General features: G+C 40.6%; 1 protein-coding gene across 2 annotated transcripts in view; it reads left to right on the forward strand.

The window, feature by feature from the left end:
• The first annotated feature begins 7,418 nt into the window (after positions 1-7,418).
• RDX (radixin) overlaps positions 7,419-23,246 on the forward strand; it is a 39,136-nt gene continuing 23,308 nt past the window's right edge. The window contains exons 1-2 of one of the 2 annotated variants that reach the window (XM_030477900.2): positions 7,419-7,740; positions 15,405-15,476. In XM_030477900.2, the coding sequence (XP_030333760.1) occupies positions 15,465-15,476 (12 nt within the window). In that variant the 5' untranslated portion in view covers positions 7,419-7,740; positions 15,405-15,464. Of the gene's footprint in view, positions 7,741-15,404; positions 15,477-22,880; positions 23,039-23,246 lie in introns of those variants that run through there. The other variant, XM_030477901.1, reaches the window with a different exon arrangement.

Genomic DNA, 23,246 nt, shown 5'->3' on the forward strand with positions numbered 1-23,246 from the left:
GTAATTTCAACTTCAGCAGCATTTGAAGTATCAAATCTGTCCCTATGTGCGCCATCCTTTCAGTCTCTGTTCACCAGTGAACTTCATGAATGCCACGTAATATTAGCAGAATTTAGACCCTTAAGGAGACAAAGTCAAACTAATATCCCATTTCAATTTAATCTTATTTCATTGCTTTGGTATTTTTGTAATATTCTAGCCCACCTGGTTCTTCCAATGCCTTTGAGGTATTCTTAAGGATAGCCAAAGATTGTGTCTTCTAATATTAATTCTAAAAGTAAATAAAAGTTCCTAAGTCTTTCAGACCTTCTTCATACACAGTGAAATGAAAAAGGAGCAGCCTTTACTTGGAGATATGGCACACTGAAATTCTTAGCATCCTAGAATTATCTTTCTCCCTTTCCTGCCTTGTTTCTCTTCGCTGAACTTTAACGGAGGGTGGTTTGTTCTGATAAGGTTTGATTGCAACATAACTGCTGCAAGACCAGGTGCCCTCTTAAGGATAAATTACCTCCTGGACTCAAAATTACATCTTTGTAGGTCTGATAATGATAAAGCCTTGATATTAATCTAGTTCTGCAAATGAAATGGCAAAAATGCCTTGATATATTCCTTGCTTGCTATGCTTGTGAGGTGAAAAAAAGATTCTGTGGGTGTATCCACTTCTGCAGTAGAGCTGTAGCTGGTTTTAATGACACATGTTTTTGCTAATATCAGCTCAGCCTTTTTATTCCTAAATTCATAGAATCATCAAACGGTTTAGGTTGGAAGGGACCCTAAAGCTCATCTAGTTCCAACCCCCTGCCATGGGCAGGGACACCTTCCACTAGATCATGTCGCCCAAGGCTCTGTCCAACCTGGTCTTGAACACTGCCAGGGATGGGGAAGCCACAGCTTCCTTGGGCAACCTGTACCAGGGCCTCACTGCCCTCACAGTGAAGAATTTCTTCCTAATGTCTAACCTGAATTTACCCTCTGTGAGTTTAAAGCCATTGCCCCTTGGCCTGTCGCTACATGCCCTGTTAAAAAGTCTCTCTCCAGATTTCTTGTGGATGCCCTTTAGGCACTGGAAGCTGCTCTAAGGTCTCCCTGCAGCCTTCTCTTCCCCAGGCTGAACAATCCCACCTCTCTCAGCCTGTCTGCATAGGAGAGGTGCTCCAGCCCTCTGGGCATCTTTGTGGCCTCCTCTGGACTTGCTTGAACAGGTCCATGTTCCTCTTGTGCTGGGGGCCCCAGAGCTGAATGCAGGACTGCAGGTGGAGTGGAGAGTGGAGCAGAGCGGAAGAATCACCTCCCTTGACCTGCTGGCCACAATTCCTTTTAGGAGCCCAGAATGTCTGTGGACTTAGGACCTTGTACTCAGTACTAGCAGATTAAGTCTGAAATAAGCCAGTGATTTCAGTGGAGGCATAACATTTAAAATAAGAGGAACTGTATTCAGTCTCTACTTCTTTACATGTTCACACTGGGACTTCCCCTCCCCCCCCCTTTTTTTTTGTTATTTTCCAGCAGATTTTTATGATTAAGAATTACACAGAGTTTAGCTAAAAACAGCTCTGGCAAAAATTGCAATCTGTTTTCTTACAATTAAAATTTTCTTCTATTTTCTCAATAGAAGTGGGTTGGGGAGACCATTGTAGAACATCCCCTTAAATGAAGTGATGGGGTGTTTCCCTTGGTTCTGCAGGCGTTTTTTCACCTTTTGTGATGGTACTGCCGTGCTTTCAAGAATGTCCCATATCTGGAAAACACAAAACTGAACATTCTACTCCAATTTTCACTCTTTTTTTCCTAAATATATATAAATATTCCAGGAATTTCCCATCTTAAAAAAGAAGCCCTAAACCACTCTATTTGGCTACAGTTGAGGGGAAAGGTTGGACTTCAGTTCTGAGGGGTTGTGGAACAGGGAGATGATATAAAGCCCTGAGAATGCATTTTGCCTGAAAAGTTGCAACTCTCGTTCCACAGTCTTGCTTATTCCTGCTTGTTAATAAGGAAGCAAGCAAATGCAGTAAAATTAGAAGAGGTCAGGACCTCAGAATACTTCAGTGACTGATTCCTAGTAAAAAGCTTTACTTTTTAATATAATTTTGTTTATTCACAAAGTTGTATGGCTGTATCTCAGAACAGTGTCCATGCGTCTTAGGGAAAAACCAACAACCAAGAAAAACCCAAAACAAAAGTACAAAAGCATTTGGTTTGGCTCTAACAGTTGTATATATTTTACAAGCTTTCAAACACTTGCATCCAATTCCTTGATAATCATATTCCATTTTTTTCCCCCACAGAAACAATCTCATCAAAACAGTTGTCAGGACTGCTGCCTTTAACTCTGCCTGGTACTTTATATCCTATTTTATTTCATTATAAATACTTAATATTATTTTGCTGAAGCGAATACCTCCATGATTATCAATGACTGATTTCCAATGGCAACAATGTGACCCAGCTACCACCACCTTATAACTAAAATAAATGCTGTCACTAAAAAACCAATGCTGTCACTGCGGAACAACTTGTGCTTGTCATAATAATTGTAACTATGAATGAGATAAAAACATTATGATGTGGCCAGAAGCAGGAACTACAGCTAAGTGTCAGCTGTTAGATGACAACCTGATGTGTCGGTGAAGGCATGTTTGGGTGACAGGAGACGAGCAGTGACATGAGCAGATATGTCCCATCTTGGATATGGGAAATCAGACAGCTCACCCCCACCTTAATTGCGAAGCAGCTTCATTTGTTGACTTGTCTCTTGTGCGATTACCAACAGTTATAAAAACAAATCATAAAATGATAATGGTGGTTGAAATAATAGCTGGAACATAAGGACTGCGTAATACATACTCTGTGTGCAAAAATTAAATATACAAATACTGATTCACTTAAAATTAATTAAGATCCATATTTGACACTGTTAGATAAACACACTCCTCAACAAGTGATTTTACTACCTGCTGTCTTGCGCAGAAGTAGTATTAAAACTTGGCCCTGAGACAGGCTGACACCACTGCGGTATCTTTGCTGTAGTACCAGAGACTAAATACCTAAGAGAAAACCAAAGATGTGTCATTGGAAGAGGTCATTGTACGCACGAGCTGCTCAGTGGTAAAGCCTTTGGGCTTCTCACTCACGCAGGCCCTAGGCAGGTGCAATGTGTCTGCTTCTGGTGGGCAATAGAAGCAATGCTCTCCTGGAGTCTTTCACCAGCTGGAATTCACTGGGCTGTAGGACAAAACTTTTGCAAACAACCTGAAGGATTTGCAATGATAAAGGTGTCTGCTGGCCAGCCAATGTTCAATGTCAACATTAGAGGCTAAGCCCCTTCGGCTAGGTTATTAAAACAAAGGCAGAACGGCCTGACACCCAGCCAGTTGCCAACACAGCAGTTCATTAGTAGGTTATCCTGACCCGTTTTTCAGATGTTTTGATCAGGCTTTTGGGTGCTGTTTTCCCTTCTGTTTCCTGCATGTCCCTGAAGAGGAGGGAGAATCCCCCTTCCACCTTTTTCCACACTAGGTCTGTCCTCCCTCATCACAACACTCGTGCAGGGGAGTATCTGGCTGAAGGGGCCTGGACATGGACTCTCTTCCCGGGAGCTGAGGCTTGTGGAGGTGCTGCCGACTGCAGGATCACAGCACTGAGGGACACATAAGTGAGCTCCACACAGCCATGGTGCTTCAGAAGGGAAAGGGACAAATCCCTTCAGCGTCATACTGCATTTTGCCTTTTAAATTTGATCAAAGCTGGGGCTATGTATATGCATGCAGCAAAGACAACTTGGATTGCTCAGTGTTACTACTGGAACCCTTATATATTTTCATTGAAATCTGGTGTTTTAATAATGCATGAAAAATACTTTTTGGCATTAGATACACTTACTTTTAAATGATGGACAAATTTAACAACAGACATAAAAGCTGTTACTTCAGACATTTATTGTAATTTCACCAAATATTTAAAATATCTGTGAATTGGATTCATCCGATGACCACAAAATTCTTTCAATTCCTTTTGTTTCTAGCAGACTTTAAAAGGCAATCTAACATACTTGTTGGGAAAATAAATACGATTAATGTCCATTAAGGTAACATATCCTATTACTGTTATTCAAATACCAACAAAAAAATAAACAATTTGGTTTTAGATCATACAATTAGTAATAGTAAAATTACCCTGCAATAATTTTAGACTATGTAAGGTCTGCTTCTGTAAACATATTAATAGATGAGTATGTGTGTTGAGTCATATGCAGAAGTATTCCCAGCCAGAGTGGCTGCCTTCCAGGCATGCAGACTACATCCACGTACAACTTTTCATGTTAGAGGCATGGTATGGGCAGAACTGCACATCTATCCTATCTGGTGTTATAAATCCAAGCTGAATAAGAGGATAAAGACATCTTGCATACCATTTAAGGTACAAAAAAATTCAGAAATTCCTCAAGGTGATTTTTTTTTTCCTTAGTTCTCCTTTCCAAGGTGCCTTGTCCAATAAATGCCCTTGGTTTGTATATTTAGCTGTAATATAAGTAGATTCTAACACACCACTGGGTCTTCACTAATGCTTTATGCCTTTGCAGGTGCACTGTAAAAGAAGTGTTGGCCCCAAAAAGAAATCTTTGCTTTCAAAAGTGATTCTAGGATTGATTCTTCAGATAGCGCAACGAAAGTTTAAAATCTCTTCTGCTTTGAATGAAAAGCTCTATTTTGGCATTACTGCTGGAAGACAAACTTCCTATCTTGCCGTTATGGCATTCTTATCTTTATAACCTACCTCTTAAAGAACTGCGTAATTTAAGTTGATACAGGTATCTGAAAGTTCTCTTTATTGCCTGTAGTTCTTTCTGTAGTTTCAGTTTCATGGCTAAAAAGAATACAATCTCTAACTACACTTTTGTTTTTACTGCCCTGTTTTATCAGGCAAACTGCAATTTTACACCCTGTTAAGGAAGCAAGGTGAGAAGAAAGCCACATTATACTGTTGACAAGGAAGATAAGACTATTATTTACCTTGACATTTTTGAGCAATAATATTCCTCATGTAACAGGGTAAGAGATAAAGCATATACTACAGTGATAATGCACAGATTGAAAGGAACTTTCTTCCACATGCTATCAACACTAGTAAAGAAATCATGTCCTATTGCAAGAATCCTGTATTTGAGCCAGTTCGGAATGGAGTGTTTTGGAAGAAAAGTGAGCCTCTAATTCAGTCAACTGAAGTAAACACATTTTATCTGTGCAGTGCACTGAACCACAGACAACTTCTTTATGTGACTGAAGGAGGCGGGGTTTGGTTTTCTGCGGGTTTTTGGTTTTTTCATTTCCCTTGGATATTACTCTGACCCTCAGGAAAGGGCTGTCTAAACAGGGGAGATTAGATGTCATACTGATGGTCAGTAGAACTGTGAATCTGCAGAGGCTGCAAGACCCTTCAGAAGTTTAATGTACTGCAAAATACTCTGTTTCAAGATAGCAGGTTCTTCGTGAAGAACAGAGAGAAGGAGCCACCATCACTTCTTTCTTGGAGCAAAATGTCATAAACAAAGCTCAAATTTAAATTTTAGCCCATGGGAGGAAATGGAACACACCTTTCATAAGGCTGAGATGTTCAGGTTCTGTGGTGATGACTGCGAGAGAAATGTCTTTTTGAAATATACAGTAAAAGGTATAAAATCATCACAGATTAAACTCATTAAATGCCCCTGGAAGAAGCAATTAAACTCCTGCTTATATAATTAAATTTAATTTTGTTATAGTTTGTATTATATCGTCATCTAGTTTATCAGAATGTTATTTAAAATTCTGTCCAAACAAATTAAAAAAAAACAACTTAGTCATTGAAACCCCCTGGGAGATTATTCCTGGTTGTTTGCCAGGCTGCTGTCCTTCTCCCCATCTCCGATTCATCCTAAAATGTTCTTACTATTCTTTCTGAAGCAGCTTTAATTGAAAATTCCTCTCAGTTCTTCCCCCAACCTTTCTTTATCAGCCAGCCAGAGGGCTAAGTGTATTAATAGCAGCTGCATGACTCAGAGCTGGTAGCTCAAGTGGATCCCTTTGCACTGAGCTTTGCTGTTTGGCCACCCTGGCTGTGTTGCCACTGATCTCAGGAAGCACCCTGCAAACAAAAAATAAACTGCAAAAGCAGAGGGGGCTGGGACTGCCGCAACCTCTCCATCCTTCAGAAGGAGTCTCCTTATTACTGTTTTCTTCTCTGTCCCTGTTGGGATTGTGTATGAAAAAAATTAAAATATGTATATAGAAAAAAAAGCATGTGTGTCCCTGTGTCCCATCCTCCAATGTGACTCTTTCCCCCGAGTGATGAAAAAAGAGCGTCTCATCACTCTCTACAGCTACCTGAAAGGAGAATGCAGCGAGGAGGTGGCTGGTCTCTTCTCCCAAGTAACAGGTGATAAGACAAGAGGTAACAGCCTCAAGCTGCACCAGGAGAGGTTTAGATTGATTAGGAAAAATTTCTTCACCGAAAGGGTGCTCAGCCATTGGAACAGGCTGCCCAGGGCAGTGCTGGAGTCACCGTCCCTGGAAATGTTCACAAACCGTGCAGACGAGGCCCTCAGTGCCATGGGTTACTGGTGGACATGGCAGTGCTGGGGTAACGGTTGGACTTGATGATCTTTTCTCATCTAGCTGATTCTATGAAACTGAAAGGGGCACAGCGCTCCCCACTCGAACTGCATTGCGCTCTCTTAAGGCTTCCCTTTCCTCCACAGCCCTGCCAGCCGGAGACCCACAGCTCCCAGCTCACCCCCGAGCCCGGTCCTGCCCACTGTTCCCGGCCGGTGGCACCGCCAGCTCCCCGCACCCTCTCTGGGGGAGCACCCCCCGAGCCTATCGCACCGCACCCGCCGGCACACTGCCCGCCTTTTTCCCCCCAGACAAACAGGGGGGCACGGTATTTCCTCACGGGGCTTCGAATGGAAAACATCCACGCTGCCACCCGCCCCCCTTGCCCGAGATCAGGCTTTACTGACTCTTTCTCCCTCTGCCTGCCCGCTCCGCTAACCGAACGGCTCTTTCTCCTCATCTCCTCACACGAAGGAAGACTTTTCCGAGGACAGCCTTACGCCGAGCAGCTGTTACAAGCAAACCCGGGCGGGCAGAGCCGGGCTCGGGAGGTTCCCGCGGGGCGCTCGCTCGCCGGGCACCGGCTCACCCCGAGTACGCAGGACGCTGCCAGGGGGCCGCAGCTGGCTCTGGCTCTGGCCGTGCCCCGGCCGCCACCTCGCAGGGTGGGTTCTCGCCGCTGTCCCCCCACCCTCCCGCGGCAGCCGTCCCTCATTTGCACAGCGCCGCCGCCGAACCGCGCACAGCTCCTTCCGCGCCGCCCCGCCAACGCCGACACTAGGGGCAGCGGCTTCGCGCCGCCTGTGGCGCAGGCCCGGCCGCGCCGCGCATGCCCGGAGCGGGCTCAGGAGCAACATCTGATAGGGGGGAAAATCTGAACGGCGGCGCCGCCGCCATATTGCGGAGCTGTCAGCCGCCGCCACGCTCGGAGCCTCGTCCCCGGCGGCGCCGCCAGCAGCACGGCGCGGCCCCGCAGCGCCTCCCGCCCCGCTGCGAGGGGGAGCGGCGCGGCGGGGGGGGACGCACCGCCCTGCCCCGTCCCGCTCCGCGAGGAGCGGAGAGCGCCGCGCCCAGCGCCGACCCCGGGGTCTCGTTCCCCCCCCTCCGCCCGCCGCCGCGCAGCGCTCTCGGGGGAGCGGCGCCGCAGGTGAGGCGGAGAGCGGCCGCAGTGGCCGAGCGGAGTGCGGGCGGCTGCGAGGGGAGCGCGGGGACGCCGGGCCGCGGGGGCCGCTCTTCTGCCGCGGCGGCCCGAGGCGGGAGCCCGCCCGTAGCGCTCGGGGGGCGGGGGACACCGGCGCGCAGCGAGGAGACTTGTTGCGGTGGCGGCGGCGCGGCGGGGCAGCGCGCTGGTCGGGGCCGGGGCGCAGCGCCCGCCGCCGCCTGGGAGGGGGCCCCGGCTCGCCGAGCCCCCGCCGCCGCTGAGGGGGCTGCGGGCGCTTTGTTGGGGAAGCCCCGGGAGCGTGCCCCGGCGTGCCCGAGCCGCGCAGCCCCCGCTGCATTATTCATGTCCCCGAGCGTCGCGCCTCTTGAGGTTACGGTAGACATGTGGCAGTCGGGTCGGGCAGCTGACTGTGGCGGTGTGGAAGAATAATAAGGAATTACTTCATAAACAAGTGCTGTGAAGCATCTGTTGCTGTCTATTGTTTTTAACAAATGCACATTTTTAGAGTCCTTAAATACTGACCGACGTAATGGGCACAGCGGCCCTGAATGAGCCTTTGTGCATTGTTTTTTTCCTTTGAATGGATTAATGTTTTCTACAAGTCGTGGGCATTTGTAATTAACCTCGCTGCTTAAAGCCTAGCACAGATAAGGGGCTTTAGTTTCAACTTTGTGGAATTCGCTTCTGCCAGTTTTCTTAATTTGACCGTGAAAAAAAAATAACTCTTTGGACTCTATGCCAACACAGCTAATCACATCAGTTGTAAGGTGCTATTAAGCCTTTCCAGTCTATGTAACACCCTAGACAAGTATTTCGTGTTCCTCTTTCTGGTACAGGCTTTTAAAAAGATTCATTTATTTTTTTTTTTTAACTGAGTTATGGGAGTGGCAGTCCTGAGTTTTAATTAATTCTGTCTTTGTGACTGGTTTGTGTCAGGCTTCAGACATGTCTGCATCTTACTCTGGTTTGTTGTCATCAGAGGTGCTTGTCATCGTGTTTATGTCACAGAAATGTTTTGAGGATGCATGTGCCTGAGCAGCACCTCACATGCCCAAGGGATCACAGAAATGCCTTTGTTGCTGTCAGCTCTTAAACAGAGCGTTGGCACAGTGCTGCTGGGCAATGCGTGTTGTGAGGGAAGACGTGGAGTTGGTGTACAATAACATTATGGCTGCTGTGATGAGGTAGGTTTCTTGATTGTTAAAGATAAGAGAAGAGTAGTAACTGTTTATTGGATTATCCAACTTACTGCTTTTGATCTGTTGATTTAGGATAAGAGGGGCTGTGAGAAAAATAAACTACAAGTCAGTGCAGTGCTCCCAGATAGGCAGCCTCCCAGAAAATGGCAATTGCAAGGCAGTGGCACATTTCCAAGCTTTGTGCCAAAGTGACACAGCTCTTCTATCAGGTTGGGAGACTAGAGAGCAAAAGTACAACAAACAGCTTTAGAAAACACATGGAAAATGACATGGTGTGACATGTCAGGAGCTGTCCAGAGAGTTTTCCTTGAATGCTGACTGAAAGAAAGTCAGCAAAAAAGTGTTAGGAGAGATGACAAAAAGAGTTCTGGTCTGACTGTTTCTGCCATTGCAGAAGAGAGCATTGCAGGGCTTGATGAATTGCCAGAAAAAAAGTTGGTTCACAGAAAATTAGGTAAAGCCATAAAGAGAGTGAGAATGTGGATCCACACACAAGATGCAAAATTAAATGGGTAAGAAGGGCAGAAGTTCTGATATTAGAAGGCAGTTCCTGGTAAAGAAGATTACTTTAGCCATTGCCAGGATAAGTAGATGGCCTTTCTTCAACATTCTTGCTCTACTTTTTGAGAAGGGGTCCTTCTCTTGGCAGAGGTGAAGAGGGATGTTAAGGTATTACTTCTTTCTGTCGGATGTGTTGAATACATCAAAGCTGTCCTGTCACTTTGTGTTGCATTAGGAGTCTGTGGGAGTAGAGGAAGGGGAGGATTTTCAAGTCTGTAAATGTAAACAAAGCTTTATACAAACTTCTGAAGAAAGTCCCGATTGTTGAAAGATACTGATCCATTAAAGCAGCACTCCGTGTATCTTGCATGCTCAGTGAGTTTACTCCAGAGCTGAAGGGGCCTAGGTAAACTTTTTAACATTGAAGGGCTGCATCTGTGGGCTAACTTTACCAGGAGGCTAATTCTTAACTGTGCTTTGAATTTAAGAACTTCTTTTCCTGTCTGTTTTAGACGTTTATTGAGCACTCTGTGAAATGAAACCTTCAAGTCATGTAATACAAAGAAAAACAAATACTACATTGGCCTCAAAAGGGAGTTAATAATCTTTACACTAGAACATTTTGATTTAAGAACACTAGCTGGTGTATATGGAGGCTTCAGGTTTATAAGTTACCTTTATTTTATGGGACTAGTTCTGAGAGACTTAACAACATCATTTGGAAGGTTGAAGACCTGGTTTTGAAATGGGATATACTCAGAATTTCAGTTATGTCATGATTCTTTGCTAACTGAGTTTTTAGAGAAAGGTTTATTTCACTTTGAAACAGCAGAGTACCTGCATCAGTCGCACTTCTTAATTTCCATTTTTGCTGATATATCAGATGTACATGGGAAGAATGGCATTCCTGTCATTGTAGGACTCCTCAAAATATTAGAGTTATTTTAAGTAGTGCAGTTGTGGGTACTTTGAAGCTAAAACTTGAAGTTAAGGTTACTAAACTTAATAAATATTAACTGTATGTAAATTGTATGGCACAGCTATAGCATACCAGTTTATTAACTGGTAAAACTGCAAGTATGGCATGAATATTCTTTGGCTGGTCTGTGTTGCTTTTTGTTTAACTACTGTGTTGGCAACTGCCAAGTTTTCATTTGTGCTTCTGAAGCTCTCAGGAGCTCCAGTTTAGAAGAAACACTTCACTCTTCAAAATATATTTAACTATAAATATATTTAGTGCATAACAATTTTACTGGTTGTTTTGCATTTATTTTTCAAAGAGACAGCAAGCCTATCTCAAGTATTTCAGGGAAGGGAGGGTTGGGGGAAATGGTGGTTTTTAAGAAGGTAAAGATACAGTACTCAAATAGTATGTAAAACTCTGCATGTGATAGCTAGCACTGATCAAATCTCAATTATTGCATGTTAGCTACAGAATTCAGCTCTTTGTTTTTCTTATTGTCCCTTTTTTGTGAGCTAGATGGCTTTTTTTGGTTCCCCCCCTTGGTTTGCTTGCATCCCAGATGACCTCCCTGTCAGTCTGAAAAAGGTGTATGCAGAAGTAAAGTCTGTGGCGAATGAACATCGTTATTGCACTGCAGCGAGTGTGTCATTATGGAGCTGTTAGTGTAGAAGAAGATTGCCCTGCGGGCATTCACAGGCTGCTCTGGAGCAGAGAGGCATTCTTGTAGAAAGCTGAGACCAGTTAGTCAGGTACAGTGGCCTGTAAGCTGCCTATTGCTGCCTCCCCAAAGATCTAAAACTTTTAGGTATCACAAAAAAATGCAATGGTATAAGACTTTGAAAAGAAAAAGAATATTAATTTTAAAAAAGCTCCTCTAAATGAGTGAGTTATATTGTACCTTAGCTGTGGCTAAGGATCTGTGGTCCCTGTCATGGCTATGTAGGAAAATAGAGACTGAAGCTCTTGCTAGAGCTTAGGAGGCACACTGCTGGAGAGATGGCTTCTGAGAGAAGCTGTCAGATGGGGATCCCGCTTTTGAGGGCTGGTTCTGCGCCAGCTGGGTGTCCTGCTCAAGCCTTCTGACTCCTATCCCATCCTCACCTGACCTCAGCCCCATGGCTGTGTATGAATGTCTCCTTTGAAACCAGCTGCTGCATAAACTATTTGACAGAATTTTGGCATGAAGCATTTTATTCACCATCGTTTTGCGAAGAAAGCTTTGTCATCTTTCAACAATTGCTTTATTTGTTGGCTTCTGTGTCATAACTGGCAACATGGGTAATACTGATCTAAAAATCCTAACTGCCTTGTAGTGAAATTGAGCTGAAATCTCAGCTCTTCGTTTCAAGAGAATTCTTGATGTTCTGGATGTTTTTTTGTTTGTTTGTGTTGTGGAGCCTGCTGGTGTTTTGGTGGTTTGGTCCAGAGTCCAGATTACTACATATGCTGTGAAGGTCTCAAGGGCTGGAGTGTTACAGTAGTAGGAACTCTGCAAAGTCTCAACCCTACTAATCCTGATTTGGAAGAGGCACCTTTGGGACTTGAAATGCCAAAGTGATGAGCCTTTATGTCTAGTAGGTCACAAACTGGTTTCAGAATGAGGGAAGCGACAGGGCTATCATTCCCAATCCCAGCTGACTGGGTTGTTTCTCTCTTATTTGCAGTGCCGTTTCACATGAGTGTTAAGATTCAGTGTAAGTAATTAATTGTTTCAAAGATAAAAAAATTAGTAAAACTCATAAGGTTTCACCCACTAAATATAAATTTATTGGAAATGTGTAAGTAGCAGACGTGAACTCCAGCTCCAGTAGCAACAGGGGAGATGCACAATATTTTGTCTGGCAGTGATTTTGGGTTTCTTTTGGCCAAATATTTTCCTTATATTTGGTTTGTTTTTAGTGTTAGCTGGTGCCAATAACTGGGAAGGATACGGCGTTTATTTCTATTCAGTGTTTATTTCAATTTTTGCACAATTTTAAGATCTGTGAACTTGATTTTTATATTCATATAATACTTAGTTGCAATGCTTCTGTGCGAATATACTGTTTTGAAATTGCATTACATTTTGAGTATGAAAGCACATAGACACAGGCTGTTTTCTGCATTATATATAAAATGGAAACAATGGCCCATGAATTTAAGTTGTTTGATTTTTGTTTTTTTCCCTTATAATATGGCACAAGGTCTCTATGATCTGAAATAGAAACAAATTCAGAACAGTTGCCTGTAAATTTATCAGATTTCTTTCTTTTTAAATAAATTATAGAATTTTGTTTATTTACTGATTTATTTTAGCCTAGTAAAAGATATTACAGCAAATACTTCAATAAAAAATATCTGGGCTGTTACTTTTTTCCTGTAATTTGTTTTTCTTGTTGCCAGTGTACTGTGATAATTTGTCAGGCCTGTGAGATCTGTGGGGCTCACAGCCTTCATTTCTGTTGAGTTTTGCACAAGGATTCTTACTTGTAGCTGACAGCTTTGTTTTATTGCATGCAAACAATTCTGTAAACTCATTTAAATTACATGTCTACCAATTGTGATTTGATGACAGAATTAATGTATAAAACTTCGTAGTTACAGCTTCGATTTTAAAAATTACCTTAAGGTTTTAATACATGTTTTCAAATGAATAATTTTGAGTTGGTTGGTAGTAGTTTAACAAAATATTTGGGTAAAACTCAAAGCAATAAGTTGGGACATATTTATGGAAGAATTTGCAGTGCCAGAATGTAAGAGGGTCTGACAGTCATTTTGGAAAGTGATTGACGTGGTCTCTCTTAAAGACCTCAGATGGTAATCAGTTGATAACACAGATCTCGGCCTTGTGCCATATATTGGCATTTGTCCTTTGGAGACTGGACTGACTTGAAGGTCATCTTACCATGGCCCTTCTTTTCAATGCTGATATAACTGTAGGCACGTAAGAATAGTTGTGCTACTTTCTGTTCCTTTTAGTACTGTTTGCTTGGCACGCTTATAAAATGGTGGATGAGAATCTAATTTAGCTTTTGCATCGTTAATTAACTGAATCTAACTCTAGGGCTTCAATTTGCCTTCAGTTTTGCAAGCAATGAGCCTCTGCTGTCAAAAAGGTGAACTCGGGGATTACTACAGCTCGGAATCCTGCTTACTGTTAGCAGATACTAGAGTCAAGCTTGGTTTACTTTTTACTTTCCTTCCAATTTTTTCTGGGGAGTACATTAGGGAAAGGGAGGAGAAGAGGGAGCACCAGTCCCTTCCGTGAACCGGAAATGTGCTGTTGAATTTTATCAAAAGCCAATGTTGTAAGCACCTAAAAACCTATTTCTTTTTCCCCTCAAAAGCTTTCGTGGTTAAAAAAAAAAGAGAGACGAATTGCAGAAAAGTGCATTCATTTTTTTTCAATAATATATTGAACAATATCTTAGAATAGTAGTCTTACTGCTGCTATCAATACTTTAGAATATCTGCCATAATTAAAAAAAAAATACATCTACAGTATGTAATTGTCTTTATGCTAGACAAACGTAATATTATATATAGTTGTGCTACATTGATTATATCATAATGAATAGGAAGATGTTGGTTTAATTTTTTTCAGGCTGATTTTTCATTAAATGAAATTTGCTCCGTATCTGCATTATACCATTAGATCTGTCTGTAATCTTTAGTCTTAACATTAATTTTTTCTTTACCAGCCAACAATACCGATGCTTTTTAAATTCTCTTTTCATCCTTTATCTCTCTTTTCTAGCCCTTCTTTTCAAACATATCTCTACAGATTAGAAAAAGAAATACAAATGAAGCGGTAAAGCACCTTAGGTTGCTGTGCAAATGTTTTTAATATTTACTGTATTATTGCCAAGAAGAAAGAAAAAATATCTTCTTTTGTAAATATATATAACTATACTTTATATTTGCATTTTTATGTATGGATGAGAAATAATTTATACAAAAGTTTGCTTTTAAAAATAAATTACTCTAAACATTTTAGGGTTTCCTTGCATCTTTTTTTTAAGCACTTCTAAAAATTTTATTCATTTGATGCAGTCATGGAGTGTTACGATACTGGAATCTCAGATTATTTGGAGTAGTATGTCACTTTCATTTTTCTTAGTATAAATGTAATGCCAGTTAATATTATTTTTGAAGGCAATGCCATCTTTGGTACTCCTTGCAGACCAGCAGCAGGACTGATTCATGGAAGTCATTACTTTAAAACCATGTGAGAAGGTGACAACTTACCTTTTACTTACTCTTTCAGACGTAGAATGAATTGAAAAGGAGGTGGGATGCTGTCTGCCAGTATCAGCACAAGCAGATTTTTTCAAGGCTTAAAAACTATTTTGGAACAGAACACAATAGTAAATACTTTCGTTACCACATAGACAGAACTTACAGACTTTCTGCCTTTTTTTTCTTTTTCCCTTTTTTTTTTTTTTTTTTATAAAAGGCTCTATTACTTTAAACAGAGCAGATTTTTTTCCCTTTTATTGCTGTGTGCTTGCATTTCTCTTCATTTGGGAAAAATAACTGTATCATCCCTTCACCGAGAGAAAAGCATGCTTTTATAGATATCAAATACAGTTTTGATGGTTTAAAACTATGTTAGTTTTTTTTCTTTGTTTTCATGATGTTTCAAGTTTGAGTAGAATTGACAGATTAAATTGCAGCTTTGGAGTTCCTTGTATGAGTTTTATTTCCTAGTAAATAGTGGTAAAAGTTTTTAATACTAGAAGACATCTTCTAGTACTTATGTAGCATTTGGGGAACTGTCGTCTCTTTATTCTGACATTATGGATTAGTATTTTACAAAAACCAGGAAGGAGGCTACCACTTATTGATATGTAGACTCTGGTACTGGCTTAATAGCTTTTTATATATGGCATCTACTGAAAGGTGTATTTTGTACATGTAGAGCACTTGTTTACCTGTTACGGAATTGGTGCTATTTGCTGTGATGTTTTGATTAATTTAAAAACAACCCTTTTTGTTTTTGGCAGAAGGGGACAAAGCATTTGTAGAAGAATTAAGTGGACAAGAGACTAAAGAAAACAAGAAAAATGCCGAAACCAGTAAGTAGCTGGTTTTTTACTCATCTAAAATCTAACAAGGTTTTCATGTTTTAGAGTGGTGATCTTGTAGCAGCTGTAGTTGTTTTGGCTCTGCCCTTTCTAGATTTCATAAGATCTAATAATGTACAACTGGAGCTGAGATAGTTTAATACCAGCATGTAGAAAAAAGATCAAGAAAGCTTGGTACTGCAAGTTACATGGAGCATTACTTAGAGATGGGGGCAGTACTTACAAACCACAATAAACTTGGAGCCCATTTGGCTGGCAGGAGGAATGACTTCAGAAATTGTTGACTTTGAGATGAGATGACATACAGTGGTTAATGGAGGCATAATTTGAGCCTGCCTCAATGTCTGTGAGAATCAGTGGAAGAACTTGCTGCAGGATTTGGCAGGGGAAGCCAGAATATGTGTAAAATGTCTGTGACTACTACACAGGTGGTAGTTTTACCATCGTAAAGGGTAAAACCTAGAAGGTAAGTGTTGAAGGGAGGAAATAAAGAATGTTTGTGGTCTCCTATTCATCTCACTTCAGCTGAGATAAGGGTTCATCCACTTTCCATCCAGGGGAAAAAAAACCAACCCCAAAGCTCAAGCTTTTGTGTTGATAATAGTTCTAGAATTCTTTGAAGAGATAATTATTCAGCAGCTTGATTATTTTGCTGTTGATATAGTATTGGTTGCTTAGGATTTCATCTGCCATGTGTTAAATGACTTTTAGTTGTCTCTTCCCCTTGTATCCAGTGAGCAGAGCATTCGGAAAAGGAACTGAATTGTCAGGACATATTATTGCTATTCAACTTGATTGGTTTATGTAATAGCCTTCGGGCTTTCTTGGTTTACTGATGTTTCATTGAGGTAGTAGATTATGAGCAGGGCAGCAGATCTGTTAATAAGAATAAACATATACATACCTATACACAGAACCCTAACTATTCTATGATTCTATGTATAAAAGGTTTTTGCTTTTCATCAGAAATTACTGTTATAAATCTGTATTGCATGCCAGCATTTGAAACTGGTACAACTTGCTGACTAATGTGAGCATGGGGCTGTCCAAGGGCTAGAAGTTGTGTTCTGAGATTTGCTCTTGAACTACTGTCCCACTGGCCATACAGTATTGTTTCTATAATTTCTTCTTTTCTTGCCTGTGGGTTGGGGGCAGTATCTTGGCACTTCCTGAAGTTGGAGGTAGTTACTTGTATCTTGCCCCTTTCTTACAGAAAGCTGCACTATTAAGGGCAGGAAAATGTATTCATAGCATACTGTTTTCTGACCTTTTTGATTCCTGGCTATGATAATTGAGTAGTACCTTTGATAAAGGTTTTCAGCTGGAAAACTGTATTTTAAGACTGAAGCAAAAAGTCACTGGGAGCATGTGTGTTTTCTGAAGCCCCCAACTCCATGCAGCTACAGAGCAATGAAGTCACAAAAGTGATGACTATAAAATAAAAGATGGCCTGAGTGAGGTTACTTCTTTTTAAATTCTGGGCTTGGAACCATGAAATTCAGGCAGGCAGGTGTCCCTCTGTTTTAAGGACCTGAGAAAATCATAGGAAATGCAGTTTTGGGGTTGTTCGGAAGAAAAGCAGTATCTTTAAAACCGGGATAGCAGAGATGTTGGAAGAGCCCACAATCCACCCTGGGAATGGAAATTAGCTACCAGCTCTTAGGAGAGAAGCTGGGCTCATGCCAAAGATGAGATAATTTTTTTTCCTTTTATGAGGGGCTTTTTGTATAAAGAGTTCTCATATGCTGGGATGTTCTTGTATGTCTCCTGACAAAATAAGCACATGTGAGATCTTAGAAGGAAGCTAAATTAAAGAAACCATTAAAAAATGAAATTAAATTAATTACATTTCTTGGAAAATGTCATATGGATTTCTTCCTGTAAACTACAGGTTGCTGTAATTATCATTAGTAATCAGTGAATGAAGAAGTAGCGCATTTGTCAAAGGTTAAGTAATTTTATCTATAAAAATGAAACCTTGGATATTGCTCTGGTTGCCTCTTTTAAATGGTAGATCTTTAGGAGCTTTCCTCCTTTTTTTTTTCCTTGAGGACTGTAAGAGCCTAGTCATTGGTTATGTTTAATGAATCCGACATTGTTCTTTGAAGAGTCTTGCTGTTCTGCTAGGGTTTGATAGTACTGGACTGTAGAAGGTCTCTTGCTCTGGATATTCGCTGTTGCTCTAACCAGTTGTCTTTAAAGACAATCCACAATAACCAAATGTACTTCTAGTCCGGAAACTTTGTGCTTCAACTCCTTGTTCTTTATTTTTGACAGCTGTTGTAATAAGACTGTCAGTGCTGTGTAGTTTTATTATTGAAGGTCTTTTAACCTGAAAACTGACAAAATAATCATGGGTAAGAACTAAGAAAACCCAGTTAACATAACTGGTGAGAATTCTGACAGTGTTATTTTACAGCTTAATTCTCTGTATTACTGTGACCTATTTAGGTTGGTTTTTTTTTTCCCCAGATCCTGCTGTAATTATCCAATTGATAGTTTTCAGGAAATCTGCTCATGTTATATGTGAACCTGTGCAGTACAACTATAAGTAAATTCTCTGCACCTTTTTTTTTTTAATTGATTTTTTTTTTTTTTCTTTTTTTGCTGCTGTTCTGCATAGCAAATAACTAAGCTATCTGTCTTGGCTTAAACAAAGTCAGTAAACACTGAATCACAGAAATAACAGTGGAATAGATTTTGGTTTCACTTTTTTGCTTTCACATTGTACAGTTACATAGTATTCCAGACAAAATTAAGTAAATGAAGACCAGTAAAGGGTTTTGGCATAGTTGAATTTTAAAGCAAAGATATTTCATTTTTCCTGGAAGTCTCAGTGTGAAATAAGGTTTATGCCACTGTGAGTTATCTTCTTATGCATGGTAGTAAAAGGTCATTGTTCGTATGTGTTTGGGATTTCCTCTCTTGGAGGCTACTAGGTTAAATAGCTTGAGTGAAATGGCTGTTTTGAAAGGGTAAAAGTGACTTTAATATATTGTCCTGAGATAATAAGGTAATCTGTATCTGAAAAATATACATTCTTGAAACATTTTCTTGGATGATTGCTTCAGTAGAAAAGTCTGTTAATTTTGGCTGTGTTTGTAACAAAGTGGTTTTCCATTCCTCCAAGCAGTTCACTCGTATCTCCGCGACTTTTAAAACAAAATAGTTCTGCAAATGCTCTCAGTTCTGCTTAGCCGTCCAAAATTTGTTTCACTTAACTTCTGTTGTGATCCATCTGAAAAAAGAAAAACTAAATTGGTAACTTGTTTAATTAGGTCTTTGCTGCTGTAATCAAAACTGGAGCTCCCAAAGCTGGAGTTGTGTTTTCAGTGTGTTTAGTTCTCTGCTTGCCGAAGAATAGAGTATTTGTTCAATCTTATTTTTGGTGCTTTCTTCCTAAAAGAACAGACAGAATGTTTCTCAGCTGTATGCCTTTCTCCCAGATCTTCCCCAAAAATAGAAACACAGAAACTAAAATTAGACATCATTAGTTACATAACGGTTAATCATTTCATAGGCTAAGAAGATTAGGTTTAATTGACTGAATATTAGTTACATTTATAGGGTGTACGAGGAGTTAAAAATTACCAGCTGTTTTTGCTGGTAGTTTGCAGCATTTTTGCACAAGACAGCAAGGTGTGAAGGAGAAAGCATTATGCTGGGTACTAGTGGGTAGATGTCAAAGCTACTAAGATTAAAAAAGAAGTCTTTTTTTTTTTTTTTTTTTTTTTTTTTTTTTTTTAGACTTCAACGTTGTACAATATTGTGTATTCAGAAGGGGTAGATACCAAGTTCTTGAATGATACGTATGTTTAAAATTCGAATTAATATGTATGAGATCAAGTTAATTTCTCTAAAGTGGTTGAATTAAAATACTGTAAAAAATAATTTTTTTTACTTGAGTGTTGTTGTTTTACAGGAAAATCTGAGATGTGTAGTGCAGTATTTGAATTATGGTTTGAATTGATTATTTCTGCAGCATAAATAGACAACTGATGTCAGTTTGGAGGGCTGTTTTCTTTTGATTTCTCTATTAGTAAAATCTCTTTACCATTGTTCTGTAACCTTCTGTACCTAATGCTGTTTAATGCTTGTCTTTTTACCTTATCTTCATTAACTTTTCTCTTATATCTATTCCTATGTCTGCTTTGAGGTTGATATTCAGAGTGTGATATGTATATTTGTACAGTGTGTAAAGCAGTGGGACTAACATGCTGATACTCCTTAACACAGATGATTTAATATGCAAATGTGATACAGTTATCAGCTGAACTAGTGTGAAGAAACCTTTTTTTGCCCTATGAAATTTTCTTATAACTAAGAATTGGGCTGGTTTCTGTGGCTTTTACATGTGACTAATTCGTACTGCGCTTGTCAAAACAAAGCAAAACCTCTTCCATGTACTTTGAAATGGCTTTCTTACTAAATATTGATACCTACTCAGTTTTGAGCTTCCTATTGAAAGCTGACTTGCTGTGATGAACATCTGGACACAACAGCTTAAGTACAAGAATAGGAGGTATTAGACTATTAAGCTGTATTTTTTCAAGTCCTTAAAGTAGTAAAAGAATCACAAAAAATATAATTCTCATATAAAATGTGTGCTTTTAATATGTGTACATGGATGTTTATTGTTCCAGGTATCTTCATTGACTATATTCTTCATTGGTTTGGATAAATTCCTCCATAGATAAATTGCTTTAGATTGATTTTTATAAATACTATTTTGTGACTGTGGCAAATGTCCTCACAACCTATTAGCAACATGTTGTCAAAACTTGAGTTGCTCCCTTCACAAAGAATACTCAGCATGTATGTAGGTATGTGTTCTTCCCTTGCCCTTGACCGTGCCTAAATCATTCTGAAGCAAGTCTGGTAAAATACAGGTGCACTCAGACTGCTAGTTCTGATGCCAAGGACCTGGGCAAGCACATGAGTGGTCCCATGCAAACCTCATGACATTCAACAAGGCCAAGTGCAAGGTCCTGCAGCTGGGCTGGGGCAGGGACATTCAACAATACAGGCTGGGGGACGAAGGGACTGAGAGCAGCACTGAGGAGAAGGAACTGGGCATACTGGTGGACGAAAACCTGGACATGAACTGGCAGTATGTTCTCACAGCCCAGAAAGCCAACCATATCCTGGGCTGTGTCAAAAGGAGCGTGGCCAGCAGGTCAAGGGGAATTATTCTGCCCCTCTACTCTGCTCTGGTGAGACCCCCACTGCAGTCCTGCATTCAGCTCTGGAGTCCTCAGCACAGGGAAGGACCACTGCCTCTGCATTGCTGCAGTACCCCACATGCTCCCTCCACGCCTCCGTCTCACCACATGGACCTTGCCTGAGGATTCATAAAGTCTAAGTTACTCAGTTACTAAGACTGCAGCAGCATTTTTAAGTATTTCCCAGACATGACCACCATGGTATTTTAGTATTTAGTATCTGCCTAGAGATGTCTAGGTCCATAATTAGCGATATAAATTGTTAACTTGTGGCGCCAAAGATAATGTTTGCATATAGCCACTTTAGGAAAACGGGATGCTTTCTCAGGCATACTGCTATGAGTTGCAGAATCATCTGCAGAGTTTCTTGATTAGTTTACCAGAGCAGGATCCATAGAAGACATCTGCTCAGAGTTCAGTCAAAATTATACATGAATATACCAAATGAGACTTGTTGCAGTTCTTACCCTGAGCCCTCGCACAGCAAAACAGAATTTGTGTTGCGATTGAGCAGCTGAAGGAATTGGCTAAATCTTGTCTAGTGCTTTGTCATAGTTCCCAAAGGTTGAAGGAAGATGTGTAGTCCTGGTGAGAGCAAGATTGAAAAGCAGGCATTAAATGTGTCTTGTGGTATGAGCAGTGGTAGCCTTTCTGACACTTGCCTCAGGAAACCTTCATCCGTTTCTCTTGTCACCACTGCAAGAGCTCCTTCCTGTTTCCATATTCATGTGGTAAAGTCGGTTCAGAGTACTTACGTTCAGATTAGTGTGTGTCTTCATAATTTGTGGTTCAAATCATTTCCCCCTGTCACCAATGTCACGTTAGGAGTGTTGCTTCAAAGCAGCCGGATACCCAGGAACAGATTACATGAGTGGCAGTCCATTAAATTCCAGTAAATCCATGAATTTACTGGGCCTTCTTTCTCTGCCTGCGTCTTCTCAATTCCCTTCCTTTTTATAGTGTGGAAACTTCCCTCATGACTCTTCTTAATGTAGTTGGTTAGCTTTATTTTACAGAGCATAACTGACACCAGGGGTTTGATTTTGTTGAGAGGGTGCTGTGTGATGGAGGTTTTGATTAGATAAGTAAACTTGTGGGCTCAGTCTCGGGCTTTGCCAGAAGTAACCTTCTTATTTTCCATGCCTAGAAATAACTGAAGCTGTGAAACAGTGTTATAAGGTTGTAAAAGCTTGGTGTTTGCATGCCAAAAAACCTAAGTCAGTCCAAATGCCTTCAAAAGGAAAATACCAAGTGTAGTGTTAACTATTGAAGTCTCTTCTTAAAAACTCATATCTTAAAAGGTAACATTTTAATATTTCTATCATGGAATTTGAAAATTTCTTAGAAGAACCAAAAGTGTAAATATGAATTAGCAGTTGGGCTATCTGTTAATCAGAAGCTCAAAGAAAAAGAAAAAGAAAATTGCTGAAGACATAACCAGTTAAAGGTAAGTGACCCGGTACTCTTGATGTGTATTTGTATCTATTGCAGATGCAGCAGCTGCGTATTCAGCTTTTATTTGAGGCAGTAACATCCAGAAGTGACCAGAATCTACAGCCTGTGTTGAGCTTGTCTCTGTGTTATACCTGTTATTTTACTGTTTGAATATTTTAGTTCTTGTGAGGAATACAGACTTGCGTGTAGTAATTCTTGCATTTGTAGACTGTGACATTTATTATAAGGATATTTATGTAGGAATTTTCTGTTGCAACTCTTTAAGAACTTGTCTGCTGCAATTAGTTGAACTTGCTGTGCTTTGTAGATCTCTGATGCTTCTTGTTTTGGCAGTGGTGCTGTTAAATGACAGTCTTTGGTATTTAATAAAGTTACATTTTAGCTTTATCCTTTGTAACTTGCTTTAGGGCAGCTACAAGTAAGCAAGCTTAATTTTTAAAATTGAAAAACTGCTTTAACAAATTAACTTCCTGTAATTAAGGGGGTGACCCCCCTCTCAAACCAGTGGGCAACTGGCAGTGAGTTAGACTATCTGTTTAAAATGGGTTGTTCTGTTAGAGAAAAAGCAATTTTTTTTTCTTCTCGATATGAGCAGAGGAGGAGAATCTACAGAAAACACCTCTTTGCCCTCCTTCTGACACACACCTTCTAATTTTTATTTTTTTTGCAATAAAAGTTTGCTATCTTCTACTCCAAAGCCTTCAACTTTTGTTCTTATCAGTGTTTGCACATAAAAAAAGTTTGCTAACCTCCACTATCTTCCTTGTTTGCAGGTCTATAACCTAGAGGTCCTCAGACTCCCACTACTCTTGTCATGTGTATCCAGCTTATGTCCAAAGTTGTTTACCTTGACACTAAAGAAAGGAGTGAACAAGCGTAATCTGTTGCACAGGGAAACTTGTATTCGGTTTTCTTTTTTTACCTTAGATCTCCCTTCTGCGTTCTTTCTTGCACAGACTTTTGCAGGCTCTCACTTCTCAAAGTATTCCACCTGGTGGCAAAATTAGGGAAAATAGTTAGTGGAAATGGTTTACACAGGCACAGATCAAGTAGTGTAAGAACCTGTAATACAAGTCCTAATTTA

This window comes from Strigops habroptila, chromosome 2, assembly GCF_004027225.2.
Source record: "Strigops habroptila isolate Jane chromosome 2, bStrHab1.2.pri, whole genome shotgun sequence".
Classification (NCBI taxonomy): Eukaryota; Metazoa; Chordata; class Aves; order Psittaciformes; family Psittacidae; genus Strigops; species Strigops habroptila.